The 14,973-nt window shown below is 40.8% G+C and overlaps 1 protein-coding gene across 1 annotated transcript in view; it reads right to left on the reverse strand.

Annotated features, from left to right (window-relative positions):
* The window catches only part of tmlhe (trimethyllysine hydroxylase, epsilon), a 29,305-nt gene extending 15,200 nt beyond the window's left edge, over positions 1–14,105 (reverse strand). Inside the window, exons 1-3 of the mRNA XM_043704589.1 lie at positions 13,946–14,105; positions 1,294–1,480; positions 9–185 (exon numbers count right to left, since the gene is read on the reverse strand). Of these exons, the coding sequence (XP_043560524.1) occupies positions 9–185; positions 1,294–1,480 (364 nt within the window). The 5' untranslated portion in view covers positions 13,946–14,105. The remainder of the gene's footprint in view (positions 1–8; positions 186–1,293; positions 1,481–13,945) is intronic.
* Positions 14,106–14,973: the final 868 nt, after the last annotated feature.

Here is a 14,973-nt window from a genome sequence, read left to right on the forward strand (position 1 = left end):
TAACTTACAGGTTATGTAGATTGTATCATTGTCAGAACGTATTTTTGCTGGCTTAATTGCCAAATCCACCTGAGCTGTGTCCAAGCTCCGCTGATTAGTCTTTGGGTTGTAACACGATGCAGAGCGACAATGATCTCGCAGCCAAACGTAATTTAATCGCATCACCATGTCAGAATACTTCAATTCTATAGAAGTTATAAGATTTTAGTTCTTTAATCTTAACTGACTTGAAAAGGCATGCATTTAGGTAGCTTCAGATATTAAATACAGGATTATTAATCTGGATATAACATTTACAAAGGAACAAAGGAAATTTTAAAAACCCATTTACAGAGGACCATTGGTTTTTGCCAGTAACCCCCACAACTGAAATGTGAGTGAAGTAATAAAATTTTGCCATCATACATGAACTAGTTGGATTTTAAGTTAAATATCTCCCTTCACAAATCAAAGCTTTTTTTTCTTGTCTGTGCGTTCATAGAAGGAAAAATGGAATCCTGCAGAGTTTTGAAGCTGTTTATTTGATTCTATGCAGTAAAAAGGGAGTTAATGCATAAAGTTTCTCAGAATCACAATTTTTAAAAAAAAAATAAGAAATGGCAATTTAGAAATGTAGAATACGCACAAATAAATAAATGGAAAATATGTTTATTTATGGTGCCTTAGATTCAAGGAAATGAGTAATTAAGATTAGTAAAAGAAAAGCAGCATACAGACTTTAAAATCTGCCTCAAACATTACTTCAGATTACCAGTATAGATTATCCATAACCTATTCACATAAAGAGAATCATCAAAGCTAGCTGTAAATTGAAACGTGTAGACAATGGTTAAAGTTAAATATGGCAACACAATAGAGCTTCTGACAACATCCTGGCCAGATTAAAGATGCCCAGATTGTCTTGAAAACTGGGTACTTATTTTATTGCAGAGGAACTTTTTGAAAATATGTTAATAAAATGTTCAACTAAAAACAGCTTTTTAACCTTTAAACATTCCTGTTACTACAGCTCCAAATGTCACCAAACTTGCAACAATTGCAATTTCCAACCACATCTAAGCACTAAATTTTAGCCAAGCCAATTCTGTCATTCTTAAAAAAAATACTCAAACCAGTTGAAAAGCCAACAATCTAGATTCATCTTCCATCGCAACTGGAGAATGAATGACATGCAGGTGATATAATATGAACTCAAAAGAAGTTGTACATGTGGAAAGTTGAAAGTAGAGTAAATTGAAACGGCAACACACTAATTTTCATGTCCAAATTTCAATTTGGAATATCTTGCCTTACCCAAGTGTTGATCGTGCATCAACCATGAACAGTTCAAGGAGTCTGGAGCACCATGTTTCCAACGTCTTGCAGTTACTGCAGGTAGATGGTTACTCATCCAACATTTCCATAGTTCCCGTCCTTGAAAGTCAGCTCTCAACAGATGCTTCACACTGCTGTCAATATGCAGAAAGCGGTACCAAGACATCTGAGAACGTAAGACAGGATTTTCAGAGCATGAAATTCATGTCTCCCAAATTATTGATGGGAATCGTGTACAGGTACACACATTCTGAAACAAACTCCAGAACAATTCGAAGAAGGATCACTGGACCCAAAACATTAACCCTGATTATCTCTCCACGGATGCTGCCTGACCTGTTCAGATTTTCCAGCAATTTCTGTTTTTGTTTCAGATTTCCAGCGTCTGCAGTTTTTTCGACATGCATTCTGAAGTTCCTTGCATCTTATCTGAAGTATGTGGACATATCTGTCAAATAGCCCTGGCTGCTACTGAAATCTCCATTAGAACTAACTAACTATTGGCAGCTTTGTTAATATTTAAATATTATTCATTTGTGACCTTATAGAGGTTTACAAAATTATGAGGGGCATGGATAGGATAAGTATATAAAGTATTTTCCCTGGGGTCAGGGTCAGAAAGTCCAGAACTAGAGGGCATAGGTTTAGGGTGAGCGGGAGAAGACATAAAAGAGATCTACGGGGCAACTTTTCCATACAGAGGGTGGTACGTGTATGGAATGAGCTGCCAGAGGAAGTGGTGGAGGCTGGTACAATTGCAACATTTAAAAGGCATTTGTATGGGTATATGAATAGGAAGGGTTTGGAGGAATATGGGCCGTATGCTGGCAGGTGGGACTAGTTTGTGTTGTGATACCTGGTTGGCATGGATGGGTTGGGCTGAAGAGTCTGTTCCCATGCTATACATCTCTAGGATTCTATGATTTTGACTGGTAGCAATAACAAGTGCATTTTGCATAGAGAATTAGCAAATAAGATTGTTACCTCCAGTCAGAGACACAGATTTACAAAATTACATCTGTGCAATCCAATTGGACCTTAATTTCCAGTTTTCTTTAATTCATAACTCTAAGTCACAGCACTTGACTTATTTTTAAATGTTGTGTTGTTGACTGTATCACTGTCAGAAAATATGTTCCAGTCTACCATTACACCATTTAAAAGGGCAAAACTGATCGAACACTTTAACACCTTTAACCCACATAATCATCGCAATGCTTCTTCCCACTGAATTGGTGATCAGAAAACTATCAATCTCTGAACATACTCAAAGATCGAACATCCAGAGTCCTTTGGGGTGGAGGATTCCACAAAGATCCATAACAGTGAAAAGAAATTCTCATCTCAGTCCGAAATGGCATTGTTATTTCAAATTGTGCCTCTCGGTTCTAGACTCCTCAAACAGGGGAAACCTCTTACGTGCATCTATCCTGTCTATCTCTTTAAGTTCTTTGCAAGTCTCAATTAGATTATCTCTTGTTAAACTGTGGAGAGTGCAAGTCCAATTTGCACAATCTCTCTTCTTAAGACAGTTCTACCATCAGAGGAACAAATCTGTTGAAGGTTCACTGGACTACTTCATAGCAATAATCTCTAACCTGAGATAAAAGTTAAAAATTACAAACCTGCTGTTGTGTAATTTTTAATTTTTCCACCCCAGTCTAATACCAGCACCTCCACATCATCCCGAGACAAGGAGACCGAAATAGCATACCGTGCTCTAGGTGCGGTCTAACCAAGTTACTTTACAACTGAAGCAAGACTTCACTAATCCTATACTCAAAACCTTTTATTATAAAGACTAAAATTTCATTAACCTTCCGATTAGTTGCTGCATCCGCATATTAGCCTTCAGTGTCTGGGACAAAGATACTTAGGTCCCTTTATATGTCTACATTTTTAAAAATTCTCGCCATTTAAGAAATACTCTGCATGCCTGTTCCTCCTACGAATGTGGATATCCTTACATTTTTGACATGACATTGCATCTGTCACATTACTGCCCAGTCATTAATCCTCTCCAAAACTACCTGAAGTTACTTTACATCTCTGTCATAATACTTAGTTTTCTATTATTTGCAAATTTGGAAATATTACATTTGGTCCACACAACTAAAATCATTTATATGTATTGTTAACAGTCGTGACCCAAGAACTGATTCTTGAGGCAACCCACTATCCAGGGTCATTTCTGTTTTCTATCTGAAGCCAATCATTAACCTTTGATTTGATTTAACTTACTTCCCTTTTGATAGCATTCCTTATTGAAATGCACATAGTTTTTAAAAATATTATTATTAGGGATATGTTTTTCTCGTGTTAACAGTAGCTTCACACCAATCAATGCACTTACAGTTTTCCTATGTCACTTTTCGATTTTGTGACGTTCAGCCTGGCTATCACATAGCTCTGGGTATAAGTGTGCACTGCAGTGCTGACTGTCTGTGCTCCTGGAAGAGGAGGGAAGGTCCCAAGCTTTGCTCTGCAAGTACAGTTGGCTCCACTTGAGGAAGGTTCCTGATCTTCACATACTTCCTCTCGCACTTTGGGCAAAATTGTTTTCAAAGATTCTTTCCTAATTCTCTAGCCAATTACGCTGAACCTATACCAACCATATAGTTATTGACCCATCTTATATTTGGTACTAGATCCTCCATATCTAGGCACCTTAAACTTTATGCCCATCAAAACGTTCCTCAACCACCTTCATTTCAAAGGAAGTATAGCAAGCCTGTCCAATCTTTCTTCAACGATAGTTCTATTGTTGGAAGCATCCTTCCCTTGTCCATTTCCTTGACACATGTTCTACTGCGGTCACATTTTCCCTGTAATGCAATGACAATAACTGCATCTACTACATCATTTGCAGTCTAAGTAACATTACATATAATTCCAGCAGACCCTACTCAACAAAGCAAAGCAATATGTCTGCTGAGCCAACTTATTCAGGGCTGACTCATTGAGCATGTTCAAAATCAATATTGATAGGTTTCTACAATTAAGACCAAGTGATGCAGAAAAAGCACAGGAAAATGGTATTGAAGTGGAAAGATCATCTGTGATCCCACTGAATAGCAGCATAGGCTTGATGAGCTGAATGGCTTACTCCTGCTCGTATTCTTTATATCTTAATTTACCAGCCCTGATGTTTTCAGGGACATGTGGATTTTTGAAAAACATTCATTCGAGGATGAGCATGAGAAGGTGGTGGTGAGCTGACTTCTTGAATTATTGCAATCCATTTGATGCACATACACTCACAATGCCACTACAGAAAAAGTTTCAGGATTTTGACCCAGCAACACTGAGGGAATGGCAACAGATGGTGAGTAGCTTAAAGGCGAACTTGCAGATTGCTTTGTTCCCGTGAATCTGTTGCCCTTGACATTCTAGATGATAGCAGTTCTGGGTTTTGATGGTGCTATCTATGCAATCTTGGTAAATTTCTGCAGTGCATCTTATAGGTAGTACAGACTACTGCTACTGTGGAAGTGAACATCTGTGCATGTGGTGCCAATCAAGTGGCCGGCTTCAACCTGGATTGCATCAAGCCTCTTGGGTATTGTTTCAGCTGCAGTCATCCAGGTTGTAGTGTAGAGTATCAAAGCATTTCATCACACTCCTGACTTGTGCTTTATGCATGGTGGACAAACTTCAGGAAGTCAGGAGCTGAGTTACTTACTTGTTACAGGATTTCTTGTCTCCAACCTACATGTGAACACAGTATTTACTGTATATGGCTAGTCAAGTTCATTTTCTAGTCAATGATAACCCCCAGAAAATTGATGGAAAAGAATTCATTGATGTTGGTGCCATTGAATGTCAAAGGGCAATTGTTAGGCCTTATCTTGTGGAGATGATTATTGCCTGGTACTTACATTACTTGTCACTGGTCATCCCAACCTGAATTCTGTTCAGGTTTGCTACGTTGAACACAGACTTCTTCAATATCTGAGGAATCATGAATGATGCTGAACATTATGCAATCATCAGTGAACATCCCACTTCTGACCTAATGATGGAACAAAGGTCTTTGATGAAGCACCTGAAGATGGTTGGGCCGATGACATTCCCCTGAAGACTAGAGCTCTTGTGGCATAGTAGTGTCCCTACCTATTGGCAAGGAGGCAAGAGTTCAAGTTTCACCAGCTCCAGAGGTACCTTAGAATAGGTTCATTAGAAAATGTCCAAGGGAACTGTGATATTCTACCCCAATTTCTCATTTGAACCTGCCATTAGTTTTTTTTTTGTCATCTGCTGGGACATCGCCTTCTGTGGTTCTCAGGTTTCATTTAATATTCCCGAAGTGCCATGCCTAATTAGACTGATTAAAAGACATTATATAATGCAAATAGAACATAACAGCAAAGTACAGGCCCTTCAGCCCAACCTGTGAAACCAATCTAAAGCCTGTCTAACCTACACTATTCCAATATCATCCATATGTTTTTCCAATGGCCATTTAAATGCCCTTAAAGTTGCCAAGTCTATACTGTTGCAGGCAGGGCATTCCATGCCCTTACTACTCTGAGTATAGAACCTACCTCTGATATCTGTGCTATATCTATCACCCCACAATTTAAAGCTATGTCCCCTCATGCAAGCCATCACTATCTGAGGAAAATGGCTCTCACTGTCTACCCTACCTAATGCTCCGACCATCATGTACGTCGCTATGTAGTCACCTCTCGACCACCTTCTCTCTAACAAAAACAGACTCAAGTCCTTCAGCCTTTCCTCATAAGAGCTTCCCTCCATACCAGGCAACATCCTGGTAAATTTCCTCTGCATCCTAGAATCATAGAACCCTACAGTGTGGAAACAGGCCATTCTGCCCAACAAGCCCACACCAACCCTCTGAAGAGTAACCCACCCAGACTCATTCCCCTACATTTATCCCTGACTAATGCATCTAACCTACACATTCCTGAACACTATGGGCAATTTATCACAGCCAATTCACCTAACCTGCATATCTTTGGATGGTGGGAGGAAACCAGAGCACCCAGAGAAAATCCATGCAGACAATGTGCAAACTCCACACAGACAGTCACCCAAGGCTAGAATTGAACCCTTGTCCCTGGCACTGTGAGGCAGCAGTGCTAACCACTGTGCCACCACTTTCCAATGTTTCCACATCCTTCCTATAATGTGGCAACCAGAATTGTACGCAATATTCCAAGTGCAGCCGCACCAGATTTTTCTACACCTGCAACATGACCTCTTGGCTCCAAAACTCAATCCCTCCACCAATAAAAGATAACACATCGTACACCTTCTTAACAACTTTATCAACCTGGTTAGGAACTTTCAGGGATCTATGTATATGGACACAGAGAACTCTCTGCTCATCCACACCACCAAGAATCTTACTATTAGCCCAGTATTCTGTATTCCTGTTGCTCCTTCCAAAGTGAATCACCTCACACTTTTCCGCATTAAACTCCATTTCCCATCTCTCAGCCCAGCTCTGCAGCTAATCTACATTCCTCTATAACCTGCAACATCCTTCGGCACGGTCCACAACTCCACTGACCTTAGTGTCATCCACAAATTTACTCACCCATCCTTCAATGCCCTCATCAGATCATTTATAAAAATGACAAACAGCAGTGGCCCCAAACAGATCCTTGCAGCACACCACTAGTAGTTGAACTCCAGGATGAACATTTCCAATCAACCACCATCTAGTCTTCTTTCAGCTAGCTAATTTCTGATCCAAACTGCTAAATCTCCCTCAATCCCATGCCTCCATATTTTCTGTATTAGCCTACTGTGGGGAACCTTATCAAATGCTTTACTGAAATCCTTATACACTACATCAACTGCTTTACCCCATTCACCTGTTTGGTCACCTTCTCAAAGAACTCAAGGTTTGTGAGGCACGACCTACCCTTCAAAAAACCATGTTGACTATCCCTAATCAAAATGCTTATAAATTCCCTCTCTCATAATCCTTTCCAACACTTTACCCACAACTGAAGTAAGGGTCACTGGTCTATAATTACGAGGGTTGTCTCTACTCCCCTTCTTGAACAAGGGACAATACTTGCTATCCTCTAATCTTCTGGCACTATTCATGTAGACAATGACAACATAAAAATTAAAGCCAAGGGTTCCGCAATCTATTCCCTAGCTTCCCAGAGAATCGTAGGATAAATCCCACTTATCTATTTTCACACTTTCCAAAATTGCTAACACTTCCTCCTATGAACCTCCATTCCTTCTAGAACCTCAGTATTCTCCTTGACAACATTGTCAGTATTCACACAGAAAAAAAGACAGAAAACGTTCATTTAGTGCCTCTCCTATCTCCTCTGACTCCACGCACAACTTCCCATTACTGTACTTGACTGGCCCTAATCTTCCTCTAGTCATTCTTTTATTCCTGACATATCTACAGACAGTTTTAGGGTTTTCCTTGATCCTACCTGCCAAAGACTTATCACATTCCCTGCTGGCTCTTTTTATCTCTCTCTTTAGTCCTTCCTGGCTAACTTGTAACTCTCAAGCGTCCTAACTGAGGCTTCACATCTCATCTTTACATAAGCCTCCTACTTCCTCTTGACAAGAGATTCAACTTCTTTTGTAAACCATGGTTCCCTCACTCGATTACTTCCTCCCTACCTGACAGGTACATACTTATCAAGGACATGCAGTAGCTGTTCCTTGAACAAGCTCCACGTTTCAATTGTGCCCATCCCCTGCAGTTTGATTCTCCATTCTATGAATCCTAAATCTTATCTAATCACATCATAATTGCCTTTCCCGCAGTTAGAATTCTTGCCCCGTGGTATATACCTTTCCCTTTCCATTGCGGAAATAAATGTAACCGAATTGTGGTCACTATCACCAAAGTTTTCATCTACCTCCTGGTTCATTATCCAGTACCAAAACCAACGTGGCCTATCTACATACTGTGTCTGGAAACCCTCCTGCACACATTGGACAAAATCTGACTCATTTAAAATACACGAGCTATAGCATTTGCAAATAATATTTGGAAAGTTAAAGCCCCCCCCTAACAACTACCCTATTACTTTTGCTCCTATCCAGATTCATCTTTGCAATCCTTTCCTCAACTTCTCTGGAAGTTTTCAGAGCCTATAGAAAACTCCCAACAGGGTGACCGATCCTTTCCTGTTTCTAACCTCAGCCCCATACTACCTCAGTCAATGATTCCTCATCAAACGTCTTTTCTGCCACTGTAATATGCTCCTTGACAATGCTACACCTCCCCCTCTTTTACCACCTTCCCTGTGCTTACTAAAATATCTAAACCCCAGAACCTGCAACAACCGTTCCTGTCTCTGCTCTATCCATGTCTCTGAAATGGCCACAACATCAAAGGGCCAGATACCAACCCATGCTGCAAGTTCACCTACCTTATTTCAGATGATCCTGGCATTGAAGTAGATACACTTCAAATCACCTTCCTGCTTGGCAGTTGACTCATGCGACCGTGAAACCTTATTTATGACCTCACTACTCTCAACCTCCTGTACATTAGAGCTACAAATCAGATTCCCAAGAGCATCATTGGAACAAAGGACATCAAAGATGGGGAAACCAACCAACTGCTGTCCGAACAGGAGCTTCCAGACATGGGCCTGTTCTGAACCAAGAAAACCAACAGCAAGAACCTGAGCAACCTGGGCAGCACAGTGGCTCAGTGGTTAGCACTGCTGCTTCACAGCACCAGGGACCCGGACTGTCAGTGTGGAGTTTGCACGTTCTTCCTGTGTCTGCGTGGGTTTCCTCTGCGTGCTCCAGTTTCCTCCCCGAGTCCAAAGATGTGCAGGTTAGTTTAATTGGCCATGCTAAATTGCACAGTGTTCAGGGACTGTGTAGGTTAGATGTATTAGTCAGGAATAAATGTAGAGTAATAGGATAGGGGAATGGGTCATTCTTGGAAGAGTTGATATGGACTTGTTGGGCCAAACGGCCTGTTTCCACACTGTCAGGATTCTATAATCCAAAACTATGTTTTCCTCAATGGCAAAACCCCAAAGTTCTGACCTAGCAAGCAGAGAGGTGAGTAGTGACAGTGGAAGGGGAGTAGTGACAGTGCATTGGAATCTCAAGCCTGATTAAAAGTATTTGTAATTAAAACTGTTGTCTTTAGATTCAAATAATGTTTAATCTAGCTAATAGTGTATTTAATAGCATTACTGTCCTCTGTATAGTTGATCATGTAAATTTCCCTTTTTGTTGCATTTACCTATATGTCTTATACTTACCTTCTATATTGTAAATCGATGCAGAGATTCTTTTGCCCTGAAACACCTGTTTACTGCCTTCTTATTTCACATTCCCTAAATATAAGTCCTGTATCTAGAACCAGGGATCTGAGTGTGATTTGAACAACCTAAAAATCAGAAAATAACTGACTGCAAACCAGAACCCTACACTATCAGCAGTGCAATGATAGGAAAAAAATAACTTTGCAATTGCAGAATGTACACTTGAAGATAAACAGAAGATGTATGAATTACGGGTTAACCACTTGGTGTTTGATTTAATGCTGATACATACTTTTTGCACAGGTAATGGCAGCTCTGAAGTGTATCGGTCACTGTTGTAAACTGGGGTTCCCTGTAAATCTGCATATTTTAGTATTCCATATTTGGTATTTCCTGTGTAGTATGAAACCTCATTTAATTGTGTTACAGTAGTAATAGCCTTTCACAAGCAAAAACAAAAGATTTATCAGGCCCCACGTCTATGAGTGCAATGTTCTGAAAATAAGAAGGGCTGTTCTTCGAAGCAATGAAAACTGACCTTCAAATAGAGGTAGGTAAGGGGACAATGATCATTTGGCATCATGAGTAGCTAGCTGCCCAATATCAAATGCCGAGAAGTTTTAGACAGGTGATTGGTACAGCATAGGTGCCCAGCCCCCAAAACAAAGACTATCAACAAGGATTGGTGGTGAGAGATGGTGAGCAAGAAAATCCAGGGAAATGTGCTTCCATCTTCTTGGGAATAAACCAGGAGTTCCACTATATCAGCCTGAGGGAAGAACAAAGACAAAGATACTGAAAACCACCAGCCCCGCTTATCCATTCTTCAGGATGTTTCATGATTGGTTAAGCATTCTCAAGGCAAGGTGATGGCCGAATGGTATTCTTGCTACACTATTAATCCAGAAATTCAGCTAATGTTCTGGGGACACAGGTTTGAATTCCACCAAGACAGATGATAGAATTTGAACTCAACAACAAAACAAAACTAGAGTTAAGAAATTACTAATGGCTATGAAACCATTGTTGATTGTGGGACAAACCCATCTGCTTCACTAATGTCCTTCAGGGAAAGAAATCCATCATCCTCACCTGTGACTACATGTGACTCCAGAGCCACAGCAGGTGGATCATAAAGGATATAGCTGGGTCTCTGGCAGGTGGTTGCTGAACCAACAAGAGGGAAAAACATATTGCATCCAGTCTACCTGTGGCAAATACATAGGTCCTGGACCTATCAGTAAGGGTGACCACTGCACAACTCTGTAGTCAAGAAGTCCCGCCTTTACTTTGATATGCCTTCACTTCATCATGTTGTGGCACCATCACTGTGCTAAATGAGGCAGACTTTGAATAGATCTAGTTTACTCAGGACTGAGCATCCATGAGGTGCTGTGGGTAAAGGACAGCAGAATCACACTCCAACACAATCTGCAACTTCATAGTCCAGCATATCTCCCACTTAACTTGGAATCAAACCTTGAGAAATATAGGCTTCAGTATTCACAGGATGTGTAATTTTACGCTCATTAAAGAGACCAGAGAGCTCTATTTTACTTTTTGTTCTGAAAATTTGCTTCTCATTGAAGAGTCTGGTCAGTTTCTCCTCGATCACCAGGTTCCTCAGGAGGGCATGCCAAGAGCAGCACCAGGTATATTTAGAAGTGATATCAACCTGGTGAAGGTGCAAACCAGGACTACTTGAATGCCAAACAGCAACTGGTAGATAGAGCTAAGCAGTCTCAAAACCAACAGATTACATCTAAGCTTTGCCATCCTGCCTCATCCAGTCATAATTGCTGGTGGACAATTGAACAACTCAATGGAGGAGGCGGCACCACAAATATTCACATCCTCAATGATGGAAGAGCCAAGTATATCAGTGCAAAAAAAGTAGAAGCATTTGTAACAATCCTCAGCCAGAAATGCAGAATTGATGATCCATCTTGTACTCCTCCAGTCATCCCCAGCATTAAAGATACCAGTCTTCAGCCAATTTGATTCACTCTACATGATATTAAGAAACAGTTAGAGGCACAGGATACTGCAAAGGCTATGGGCCCTCACAGCATTCTAGCCATATTATTGGAGACTCATATTCCAAGTTCAGCAGATATTAGGGAAGGCAAATCTAATGTTGGCCTTGATTTCAACAGGAATGCAATATCAAAGTTGTTACAACTATACAAGGCACTAGTTAGACCACACCTAGGAAACCTTTTCTCCACCATAAGGTCAGAAGTGGGAATGTTTGCCAATGATTGCAAAATGATCAGCACCATTCGCAGCTCCTCAGATACTGAAGCAGTCTATGTTCAAATGCAACAAGCTGTGGACAATGTCCAGGCTTGGGCTGACAAATGACAAGTAATATTTGCGCCATACAAATGCCAGCCAATATCTAATTCCAAAGTCTAAAGAGACAATCTAACCATGTCCCTTGATCGTCAATGCTGTTACCATCACCGAATCCCTCACTTTCAACATCCTGGGGGTTATCGTTGACCAGAAACTCAACTGCCATCATCATGTAAATACAGTAGCTCCAAGTGCAGGTCAAAGGTTATGAATACTGCAGCAAGTAACTCACCTCCTGACTCTCCACCATCTACAAGGCAAGAGTATGATGGAATATTCTCCACTTGCCTAGATGGGTACATTTCCAATTACACGAGGAAGGTTGACAATGTCCAGCACAAAGCAGCCTGTTTGAGAGACACCATATCCACAAGCATCCATTCCCTCTACCACCGACGCTCAATAATAGCAATATGTACTATAAACAAGATGCATTGCAGAAATTCACCAAAGATTCTTAGAGAACCTTCCAAACGCACGACCTTGTCCATCTAGAGGGACAAGGGCAACAGATATATGCATCAAGTTCCCCTCCAAGCCAGCCACCATCCTGACTTGGAAAAAATTCACCGCTGCTTCACTGTCATTGGATCAAAATCCTGGAATTTCCTCCCTAAAGGCATTGTAGATCTTCCTGCAGCACATGGACAGTACTTCAAGAAGGCAGCCTAGCACCACCTCCTCAAGGACGACTAGAGATAGACAATAAATATTAGCCAGCTAGAAAAGCCCATGTCTCAAGTGGATAAAAATAACTGTCACACTTGTATACTTGCCTTGCCTAATTACTGATATATCATATCAAAACTGCTGCTTCTTAATGAATTGTCAGAAAATTGCTACATGACATCAACTGCATATTTAAGGTAACTGATTATGAAACCTCCAAAATCAACACTGGAAAGACCTGTTTTTCATTATCTCAACGAGTTTACTCTGGAGAACCATTAGTAAAACAAGATCTGTGCATGGAGAGTGTATGCAAAAGGGGTAATCATTAGACAGATACCAGTTTATTAGTTTAAAGAACAAGTAATCAGACTATTGAAGGGGTCTTTGCTCTTGATCCTGTGCTTTATTTGATTTGATTCCCTCAACTGCAATCAGCTAATTCGACAAAAGACTACATCAAACTTCTCAATTATTTGCATGATCCACAATAATCATTGAATCGAGGCAGATGCCATTGTAACATTCAATGTAAATATTCAAGTTATACACAAAGTATTGCAGACAGCTGAGCCAGAGGACAAGATTCAATCTTTTCAGTGTTTACTTGGAGTTGATCATTAGAGAAGAACCATGAAAGTCAGCCAGGTTGGCAGTACTAAGCAATGAAGAAGGCGCTCATACGCAGAAAACGGTTCATCCGAGGTGACATTAGATTACCTGCAGTTACACGTTCAGATTAAAACCGGTTTAAAAAACAACACCCCCTCCCCCACATTGTTGGCTAATATTTAATTGAACTATAGTTACATTTACCATTTTTGCACAAACCACGAACAGATTTAAGTAGCCCGGAATTTCCCACACAAAACCTAAAAGTAAATGTTTCCTAAAATTTCGAGCACGAATTCTGAACAGTCCTAAAATGTAAATATAGCAGCAACCAAAAATCAATATTATTGCTGGCGTTCTTTCTTACTTCGTGTAACTTAATTTGTCTGATTTTTCCCATATGAAAAACTGGATAAAGACCCTGCGTTAGTATACGCATAAATGATATTTCGATGGCTTTAAGCTTTTATTTTAATTTTGACATCTCTCCAAAGCCAACTTTAAAGTCCACTATTGTTAAAAATTGGAAATCACTGAAAAGCTGATCTCGAAATGTATTAAAGTCTCTCCCGACATACACCACGTTGAGTTCCACACAGAGTTATTTACAAGAAGCTGAGGCGAAACTCCTGCACATTCCTCCCCCCCCGGTCCTCCAAGGCCCTACTCAAGTTTCCCTAACCCGGGGAACAGAACACCAGAGCGGCGGCATCCTGTGGATAGATTCGGCGGCTAACACTAGGCCTTACCGCTGCTCTTCCAACCAGGACCTCCTAGATAGAGGAACCGAAGAGAAACAACTTTTCAAAAACAAAAACAAGCAGCCACTTCCATCCAGTACGTCAAGACTAACAACAATTGAGATAACTAGGGTTTTAGCTGACCGCCCAATTCAGCCCATTCCCTCCCCTTCACCGCACATGCGTGAGCTATCCTCCAGCCCCATCCCTACCCTCCCAACCACACAGCTGTCAATCAATGGTAAATCTAAAAGCCAAGAGGGTGCGCCTTTTCTGCCCTGTCAAGGATTGGTGGAGACCTGTCAATGTGGCAGCATCATCTTACATATCACCACATTTCTGTATTTGAAATCCGTTGTTTCCCATAATTAGACAGGATGAGTAAATAATGACCACAGTTTCATTAGTATACAATGTTAAACGGCTTCACCCTTATATTTTATTTTTATATATAAAATCACACAACACGACGTTATAGTCCCACATGTTTATTTGAAAGTACAAGCTTTCCGACCGCTGCTCCTTCGTCAAGTAGCTAGTTGGGCAGGATCATAGTACCATAGGACAGGGAATTTACATAAACTGCCAGACTGGTCGCTTAACCAAGGACACAATGGGGACTGCAGATCCTGGAGAAATCAGAGTTGATAAAGTGTGGCGCTGGAAAAGACACAACAAGTCAGGCAAAGTCGACGGTTCGGGCAGGACTCTGAACGAAACATCACCTCACGTTGGTGAGACACTGACAACAATGGGCAATATAAATTCTGATAAAGGGCTTTTGCCCGAAACGTCGATTCTCCTGCTCCTCGGATGCTGCCTGGCCTGATGGCTTGTCCAGCACCACACTCTTGCCTCTGATCTCCAGTCCTCTCTCTCCCAATGTTTTGTTTTCCTATGATTCTGTCCGAGTAGCTACCTGACGAAGGAGCAGGGCTCCGAAAGCTTGAACTTTCAGATAAACCTATTGGAGTATAACCTGGTGTTGTGATTTTAACTTTGTAAACATTCCATTGCTGATTTTTAACTTTGTCCAC

Source organism: Chiloscyllium plagiosum, chromosome 15, assembly GCF_004010195.1.
Source record: "Chiloscyllium plagiosum isolate BGI_BamShark_2017 chromosome 15, ASM401019v2, whole genome shotgun sequence".
NCBI lineage: Eukaryota > Metazoa > Chordata > Chondrichthyes > Orectolobiformes > Hemiscylliidae > Chiloscyllium > Chiloscyllium plagiosum.